The sequence below is a fragment of the Micropterus dolomieu genome, linkage group LG05 (genome assembly GCF_021292245.1).
Source record: "Micropterus dolomieu isolate WLL.071019.BEF.003 ecotype Adirondacks linkage group LG05, ASM2129224v1, whole genome shotgun sequence".
NCBI classification, from domain to species: Eukaryota; Metazoa; Chordata; class Actinopteri; order Centrarchiformes; family Centrarchidae; genus Micropterus; species Micropterus dolomieu.
The window spans coordinates 6,557,062-6,566,476 of NC_060154.1; the positions used below are offsets into that span (position 1 = coordinate 6,557,062).

The window sequence follows — 9,415 nt, forward strand, 5'->3', positions numbered from 1 at the left end:
CAGTGACCCCTCCTGGTGAGATGCTCATATTACAGCCACATAATATGACCTACAAAATAATTCTTTGGTACAACTTACAATGTAAATAGGGAATGTAGCATTAAAGTAGTTCTCAAATACACTACATGCATCTTTTATTCAGAATAAAATCAAAATAAAATCACCTTTAATCTTATTTGTATGTGCATATAAACACATGTATGTTATGAACTGAATGGCTGTCATTCACTTGATTTGCTTCGTAGGAATGAGTTTTCTTCAGGCCGAAAGAATCACTGGAACATTCATTCACAAATATCAGCCCCCTGTCATCAAATAAACTTTGTCCTTGGCTTCATTTCAACAGCTCCGTCCTGTTTTGATTCCAAAAGTCACTGCAGAGACTGAATGCAAACACAGAAGAACAAACTTCACTTTATACCAGCTCTGTCTTTTAGCTCCTGTCTGAAAGTCTGCTACCATGGACAAATCCATCTGCACATTAATACTGCTATTATGCCTGCTATCCATTCACACTCTGTGTGTGTACAGTGAGGGCTTTTTACTCGGGCCCATTGAACTTGCTCCCATTCCCTGTAATGACAAAGCAGTGGAGAAGCTGTCTCGTCTGGCGACGACTTACATCAATGAGGATCGCACAGATGGCTATAAGTTTGCCCTCAACCGCATTGCAAATGTCCACCTGCACGCTCAGGTCAGTACAAAGACAAATGCCCAGTGGGAAAAGCTGGGGTTGTTGTAATACTCTGTCAGTGGGTGATTTGTTCATGTTTAACAATGAAAAAGGAAAGTTGGAAAGTTTTTTTTCACTTGTGTTGTTGCTGAAATATCAAAACATCCCTGTGAAAAAAGGAAGTCACACAATGATCAACCAGCCGTGGCCAATCTTCACGTTAGTTTGATTTCTTTTGAGAAGATGTGTGTTTTGTTATTACAAATTACTGTGCACAGTAAAACTTAGAATCTGAAAGCATCCTCTCACAGTGTCACAATATGCTGACTCTCACTCTGGGGAAATGATAATTGGCTTCTCAAGGACTTTTTGTGGTCCACAGACCCTACTTTGGGAACCACTGCAATATCTCAAATACATGAAAAATAGCAGCAATCACATTAGTGTGCAACCATTAAAGACTAAAAACAACAATAAATATTTGTTGTTTGCACTTTGTTGTGAGTGACTGCCCTCGGCGCATGTTGCTCATAATAAATGTAACATATTATGTTATGAAACGAGAAGCCATCCCCTTTCACACCTCATGAAAAAAGGCCTTTAGGACTGAAGTGACTGTTAATAAAGTCCAGGTCATTTCAGTGCAGGACCACCTTACACAACAGGCTTTATGAACTTCATGCTGTCAACAGCTGAAGGCTATTGTAGCTCTACTGTGGGATAGATCAGGTTTTAAGAGGCTCAGTTCAACTTCATGACCTGAAAAGGCCCCTATTACACCTGCTCAAAGTGTTAGCATTTGCTTTCAGGTCTACCGCTCAAATCAATATTGTCCAAAGTGTTACAGGGAATTACTTAGCACCTCCATTCCTTAAAAATGTAACCGATGTAACAGATGAAGGTACTGGGCAGAAGACTTCTCATAAATTTCATTATCATTTTTTCCATAAACAAAAATACTGGTGCATATGAAAGTACTGTTGGAAAATCTGAGCCAATTGCATTGTTTTTATCTCCTCTCTCTTATTACTTGTGTTTGCATTGTGCGTGTCAGGGCCCAGCGGGCAATGTGTATTACCTGGACCTGGATGTCCTGGAGACCAAGTGTCACATAGGCAGCCCAAAACCATGGAAACGCTGTGACGTCAGACCATTCATGGAAACAGTAGGACACACACACACACACACACGTTTATTTGTGCAACACTGCATTCCCTACATTGCAAAAAGAGCAGTTTAACCCTTATGCTGGCCTAAACCAAATTCTCACTTTAAACCTTAAAACCATAAACAGTCCATTAAAGAACCAATTATCCTTACTTCACAAAAACATTCTCACTCTTGAGGTCTAAAACTTTGGTCCTTGATACGATAGAAGTAAAAGAGCACACACACGTAAAGTCAATTTGGACCGTTTCAGTTATGTCACATATTATCAAATTTAAGTGGTTTCGAAGTGATTGTTTTAACTTCTGTTTTTTTCTTTTCAGCAAATTTCTGGCAATTGTAACACCACCATTCTCCACACACCAGAGGGATACTCCTACCTGTACAGCTACGACTGCACTCTTGTCCCAGGTAACGTTACTGTAACATATTGTTAAATTAGCAGTTTGACAAAGGCAGTTAGTCATTCATTATTTCTGTAAAATATTGCACAGTTGTGTAAACACTGGTTTGCTCAAGAAGCCTGTTTCAGTTACATATTGCTTATACTGGAACACTGAAGGAATGCATTTCCCCCCTAAACCTTGGACCTTGATGAGAAATTGTGATATTTACCATATTGTGTTTGTATGACATATTGTATGTTTCACTGGCACACCTAAATGGAATTGAGCCTTGATTAACGTAACAAGTTACATATGTGCAATACCCACTATGAGTAATCAAAATGTCCATTGGTTCCCCCTAATGTCAACTGAGATTTTATATTCATTTACACTTAAAGGCACTGAACACCTACACAGGTGCATTAGTTATTTTGCCTGTTACCTCTGCTCAAACTCCAAAATAATATATTTTTAAGAAAATCTTGAATCTGTAAGTTCAAACAATTAGTCAGTCAAGCATGATCTGTACAAACCCACCCAGTCCTGTGTGTGTGTTTTGTTGGTGCATGTGGATCAAATCATTACAAGATATGTTCCAAAACATGCTGTATTACTTATTCAGCTATTACTTAATACTGCTAATCGTGTACTTTTATTTAATCAACAATTTTATTTAATTTTGTTGTTGTAATTTCTCGTGCAAATGTGCCTGTCTGGTCCCTGTAGATCCCCCAGAGAAGCTCCAGCAGACCTGTCCAACCTGCCCCCTCCTGCTGCCTGTAGAAAGCCAACAGGCCGTGACTGCTGCTCAGGTTACTCTGGCTGCCTATAAGAGGCAGTCCACGCTGGGTGCAGGTCTCGGAGTGAAGAAGATCACTAGAGCTGCAGCACAGGTACAACAGGATATACTGTACAGTTAGTTTGATTGGCCGGAGAAACCCCCATGGCTGATTTCATTACGCAACAATGTGTTGAATCTAATGTTTATTGCAAAATTACACTTGAGAAAAATCTCTGGGTGTACACGAGCAGATGGCACAGCGCACCTTTGAGCTTTTGTGTACCAGATGAGTACCGTTACTGCTCCACATTAACCATGAAAATATAACAACATGGTGAAGAATTACTGAAGGCACGTTAGACCTTACTGTCTGGCCAGGTTTTTGTTTGGGGAACAAATGAGAAATTGAGTAGATCGCTTGGGGGGGAAAGCTCAGTATATTGCTTCTCTTTGAATACAGTAATTCCCCTCAGGTAACAATTTTTGTGCTCTAAAACCAAGATGATGAGCCATTACACTGCAGCAACCATACCCCCTCTCTATATATGCCTGTAAGAGTGTGTTTATATGTATGATTTGCCCTTTTCTTAGCATATTATTTTTATATTTCAGATTGTGCCAGTGAAAGCCAGCTTTGTGGAGTACACAGTCCAAGAGTGTCCAGAGGGAGTGACAGAAAGAGGCAACTGCCAACGACTAACACTCGAATCTGACACAGAGGTACTCAACAGAGGGAGTCCAGACAGTCAGCTGATTCAAAATGAGACATTATGTTGACACAATGAACACAACATATTAGACAAGTAAAATGCTAAATTAATGTAATACTGTTCACACAGAAACTGGAGTTTCATATCATTACAATCTTGATTTGGATACGTGAAAATGTTTCTTCTAAGGACAAAAAAGGGATACAATTAAACAATATTGTCTGAAGCTCCATTAATTTAAAATAACTGATTCCTATGGTGACAACGTGACAGTGTTATGACACTAATTAATGTTGTTCTAAAAACTTAAATAAACATCAATCAGCCAGCAAGTTGTTTACTATCACTGAAGCCGTTCCTGGAAGTGTTAGTTGATGACATGACAGATTAATTTCTAGTTTTAAAACTGACACCACTAAAAGGCTGCAGTAATTGATTATTTTATTAAAGACGCCTGACAGGTTCTCTCTCCATTTTCATTTATTATTGCATTATTTATTTATATGTACCCTCCCTGTTTTATCCTATTGCTTTTTTCTTGTATTGACCCAGTATCCTAAACGACATTAACAAAATGTCTCATCTTCTCCTCTCAGACTGCAGGTTTCTGTGCGGGAGCTGTCCACGGAGACATGAATGTCCATCCCGATGTTCAGGTGTCCTGTGAGATGTTCAAAGTACAGGTATAGGAAGCAGTTAAGAAATATTTACCATCTGAATCAGAAACAGATTTATTGACAAGTTGCTTTTAATATACAAGGAATTTGCCTTGGTGTCAAAAATATTTTAAGTACAAATAAATATCTTATCCTTAAGTGACAAATGAAAAGCAAATACACATAAGAGGTGTATGTCTTAAATGAAAGGAAGAGAATGTATAACAATAACAACCCCATCCATTTTCTACTTGCTGCTACCATATTTCTACAGTTTTAAGAGCTTTCGTGTTTTGTGACTACCAAATAAAATTATTTCAATTCTCCTCTGTCATAATCTGTGAAGCATGACAGTACTTTAAATACAGAAAAACAGCAGCAGAGAGGTTTAACACCAAAAGCAGGAAAACCATGTACAGCCCAAAAAACAACATTTGAGTGCCTTAAAAGATGTAAGTCAGTAAGTGAGCAAAGTCCAAAAACTTCAGCAAAGTGTAATATGAAGTGCCAGTCACATCACACTTTACGACTGCAGTTGGGAATGTAATAACCCACTGCCTGACCGAGATTTGATGAATGTTTTATGCTCTGTTTTGTTTCAGATTTTACTAAAGCAGCCTTTAAAATGATAATTTAACTTTCTGAATGAATGACACTGGCTGTATAATTATTCTGTCATATCTTGTGTGTTGTGTCCTTAAATGTACTGTATGCTGTGCTTGTGTGTGTTTAAATGTATGTGTGAGATTTAAAATTGTATGGTTCTGTGCTATAATTATGTTGTCTTCTCACTCCTTTTAGGAACTGTGGTGTGTAATGTAATATTGCATGACTGAGACTCTTTTTGCAGCCACTGAGAGTGAGTTTGTAAAACATTAGTCTGGTGTGATCTTGTCTCTTCATCTGCAGAACGTGGACATCCTCAGACCAGTGCGGCCTCAGGGTCACGACCGACCCCAAGACCCTGCTATCCCAACCTTCCCTCCTCTGGTTGATGACCCAAGAAAAGATCCGCAGCCTGTTCCTTCTGACCCCACACTGCCTCCTGCTGTTCAACCAGCACCATTTGACCCCACACCCAATCACCCTGTGCCCTTTGACCCCTCTGTTGTGGTTAACCCCTCTAACCCCCTCTCCTCATCTTCCAGTGAATCTGCTGAAGATCTTGTAAACCAGCAACAGCAACCAGCAGTTGCCGGTCCTTTTGATTCATCCTCTGAAGAGATAGGAGGCCCCGTGGCACTGCGACCACCCTTTAACTTCCGCTACCAGAAGCGTGACCGCAAGAAACGGCAGGCCTTGATGGAGACCTCACCCTCTCACAACCCCATCTTCCTGTCTGATTTCCCTAGTGGGCTCTCTCCTTTCCGCTCCTGTCCTGGTCCTTCTCGATACACCACGGTTTAACTGCCACTGCTCATTTTTTCATTTTCAGTTATCTAGTGAGGGGGTGGACCAGTGTTACCGGAGGCTTGTGATAATTTGTGCTAATGAAAGGAATATGATCTCTTCTCACTGGCCCCGAAATTATCTGTCTGATTCTACTGTAATACTTTCACCAAAGCAACCAAAGCTTAACCTATATGTATTTGAAAATGGCTTCCAATATTTGAACAATTTGAATAAACCTTCTTTTGAGTTCCCTGTAAACTACTTGAAGAACGTATATACTGAAGCTAATAGTCTGAAATGCTTTAAGTGAATCTAAAAAGTATTGCAAAAGGAAACAAAAACATTTGCGAGTTTTAGATAAAGCAAAATAACTGTGAAGGAGTGCCTTAGTATTGTGGGGGAGCCCAAACATAATTAAGTGGTCATTGAACTTGACTAGAGACAGCTTTACAAAGACACAAAGAAAAAGTCAGGGTTTATTAGGACTCTTCACCACAGGGCCGACATTGTTCACTGAGAAGAAGACAAGTGCAAACATCTCAGGAAAGCTTTAAAATTGCGGGTACCCAAAGTAGGTCCTTTCCCACACTAGAGCTATTAGAAAGAGCAGACAGACAAGGAGGGGAGAAGCGGGTGAGATGGCTGGAGTGTCACTCAGTCTTATCTTTGATATACACAGCAACCCTGTCTTTTTCAAACAACAAGCAAGTCAGCAACTTGAAATCTATAAAAAAACACTCACCAAACATAAGCAGAGCAATGTGAAGTCCAAAGCAATGACAAACACAGAGAGCTATACATCAGGAAATGAAACACAGCCAAGGTGGAACAAACCCCACAGGTCAAGATGCAGCAGTCTGTCTTCATTTAAAGGACAGTGGAAACTCATTTGGGGAAAGCAAAGTACACATTTTTGACAAAGAGGACAAGTGGTTTGAAAGATGAGTGAAAAAGGCAAACTTAACCTTCCTGAAACAAAGTGGAAGATGCTGCGACACTGCTGTTATGCTGCATGAAACTCATATGATGGCCATGTAATCTACTTAGTGATTTACATGTGACATCAAGTTGTGAATGACCAACAGAGGTTTAAATGCCTGGGAAAATGAGGCCAAGAACATGTCAAAACATGTTAATACCAAGCTTGTCTATGTTCTTCTGAATAGTAGGCTACACTTTCATTCAAGAGGCCTGGTGGGATCATGTTCAGTTTTGTTAACAGTGTTTGTGTGTGTGTGTGTGTGTGTGTGTGTGTGTGTGTTTTAAAAGGGACTGAGAGTTAACTCCCTCCTTTCTGTCATTTCCTGTTTTTTGTCTCAGCTCTAAAAGAAATTCCCATTGCTAGTCCTAGCAGAAGGCATTGACCAGATTAGACCACGGTAGCTGATAGATTCAGAATTTGAAACGATCACTACATTTATTAGCTTGTTGTTGTTTTTAGTCTCATAGAACTGACAAACAAAGCAAAAATGTTGTTGGGACAGAATTATTTTGGTAAAGGTAAGGAAATAGGCCTGTATGTGGCTTGTGGATGGTTGGAACTTCAATATTTGAGTCTGACAGTTGACGTGACCTGTGGCATCTTGAAATCTAGAAGTATCTTCCCCAACAGGTTTTGTTGACCAGAAATCAAGAATTGTATTTTGACATAACTTATAAATCCCTTATAAAACACAATTTTAACATCACTCTGTTGGGTGCTTTTGTAATTAGACTATTTCCCAAATTTACAATTTACTTTAGACGTAAAAAATATTTGATACACGAGTTGCTGCTTTCAAGTGTTTCTCGAGAGTTCAGAACTTAAACATATTTGAAAATACATTTCTCAGCCTTGCTGTTGTTTGGAAGTCTTAAAACAAAACTAGAACTGCAAGCAGCTGTAAGCGGGGTCCAAGCCTCCCGGCGCAAGCCTCCCCCTAGCCCCGCGGAGGGTGAGCAAGTCGGCAAGGGTGCCCCGCGGTCGTGCCGCATAAGGACCTCAAGTTTGGTGTTGATCCGCCATTACAATGATATTTTCCACGGCCTTTCAGCTTCGATTATAGCGCCACCTAGAATCCGAAAAACACAAATTTGGTGTCAATTGGACTTGCGGTCATGGAGATATAAAATGCAAGTCAATGGGATTTTTTTTTCAATAGCGCCAACTAGGGGCTAACTGTACCAAATTTTGCACAGCCCCTCAGGGGGGCATGCCACATAAGGCCGTCAAGTTTTGTGTTGATCGGCCTTTCCAAGCCAGAGATATGTTATACTTCATGTTTTTAGCGTTTTCGCAAATATTTATTAGCTTGTAATTGGGACATTTTTTGTCGGATCAAAATTCCCTCTACAAACTTTCTTCGTCTTGGTCCAGAGATGGTCTGTGCCAAGTTTTGTGTCGATCGGACTTACAGCTTCAGAGGAGTTAATTAAAATAGATTTTCCAGTTTTCGCGAAATGAAAACGTCATCGCACAGAGGCGTGTCCTATAACATCGGAATCGGCAGCATCTCCCAAACACGTAGACGTAAGGTTTATGAATGTGCGATGTAGTGAGCTGTTATCCGGCAAAATGTCCTTTGGTTGAAAATCCCATTGAAATGAATGGGGTATTTGAGCTTCGATTATAGCGCCACCTTTTGGCCGAAGTGCACCAAATGGGACCCCATGCTGAACAATTGACCCAAATTTGGTGTTAATGGGACTTGTGGTTATGGAGATATAAAATGCATGTAAATCAATGGGAATTTTTTTTGACATCTTTAATCTGCAATAACAGCGCCACCTATGGGCATATTTGGGTGAACATTGGTGCCTGTAGTAAGGGGACCATGCTGAACAATTCGGTTCTGGTTTCATGTCAAGGTGACTTGTGGTTATAGAGGAACAATTTTTTGGGATTCAATAGCACCACCTAGGGGCGAGTTGCACCAAATTTTGCACATGCCCTTAGGGGGGCATCCCACATTAACGCTCCAAATTTGGTGTGGATCGGCCATTCCAAAGCGACGAAATGACATCATTTCCTTCTGGAAGTTTTTCGCAAACATTTGTTAGCATATAATTGCGACATTTTTTGTCGGATCAAAATTTCCTCTACAAACTTTCATCAGCTTGGTCCAGAGATTGTCCGTGCCAAGTTTGGTGTCGATCGGACTTGCGGCTTCGGAGGAGTTAATTAAAATAGGTTGTTCAGTTTTCTCGATGTAGTGAAAAAAAAGTCTGGGCGGAAATGGGCGGGGCCTATACCACGACATTCAGCTCGATCCCCCGAACGCGTGGATGTAAGGTTTTTGATATCCGCCTTCGTAGGCGGGAGTTCCAAGGCCAAACGCGTTGACCTTGATTATAGCACCCCCTAGAGGTAGAAGTGTGCGGATTTTTGCGCCTGAGTTATGTGCAGTGAACTGGACCTACCCCAGGAGTTTCGCGTCCCTAGCAGTTACCGTGTAGGCCGCAGTACGAGTTTTATGCAAGAAGAATAAAAAAATAATAAAAATGAGAACGAAAACAATAGGGGCCGAAAACAAATGCAAGGCATCGCGGTTCCCAGCCCCATTTGTGGTTTGGACCCCTAATAACGCATGTAACAATAGGTTAGTTAATTTAGGAGCTGCTGTTGGAGTTTAATAATCCAGTAGCATAGACACACTTTGTGCTGAAGGGGG

The 9,415-nt window shown here is 40.5% G+C and overlaps 1 protein-coding gene across 1 annotated transcript; it reads left to right on the forward strand.

The window, feature by feature from the left end:
* Positions 1 to 460: 460 nt before the first annotated feature.
* si:ch211-262h13.5 (uncharacterized protein LOC571127 homolog) lies at positions 461 to 6,023 on the forward strand. The gene is made up of 7 exons (XM_046049245.1): positions 461 to 694; positions 1,728 to 1,838; positions 2,164 to 2,251; positions 2,953 to 3,119; positions 3,620 to 3,727; positions 4,314 to 4,400; positions 5,283 to 6,023. The coding sequence occupies exons 1-7, from the start codon at positions 461 to 463 to the stop codon at positions 5,778 to 5,780; spliced, it is 1,293 nt and encodes a 430-aa protein (XP_045905201.1). The 3' UTR covers positions 5,781 to 6,023.
* Positions 6,024 to 9,415: the final 3,392 nt, after the last annotated feature.

Coding starts and splice junctions, on each gene's coding strand:
- si:ch211-262h13.5 (XM_046049245.1), top strand. CDS start 461: ATGGACAAATCCATCTGCACATTAATACTGCTATTATGCCTGCTATCC. Junction 1,839..2,163: donor TCAGACCATTCATGGAAACA/GTAGGACACACA, acceptor TTTTCTTTTCAG/CAAATTTCTGGCAATTGTAA. Junction 3,120..3,619: donor TCACTAGAGCTGCAGCACAG/GTACAACAGGAT, acceptor TTTATATTTCAG/ATTGTGCCAGTGAAAGCCAG.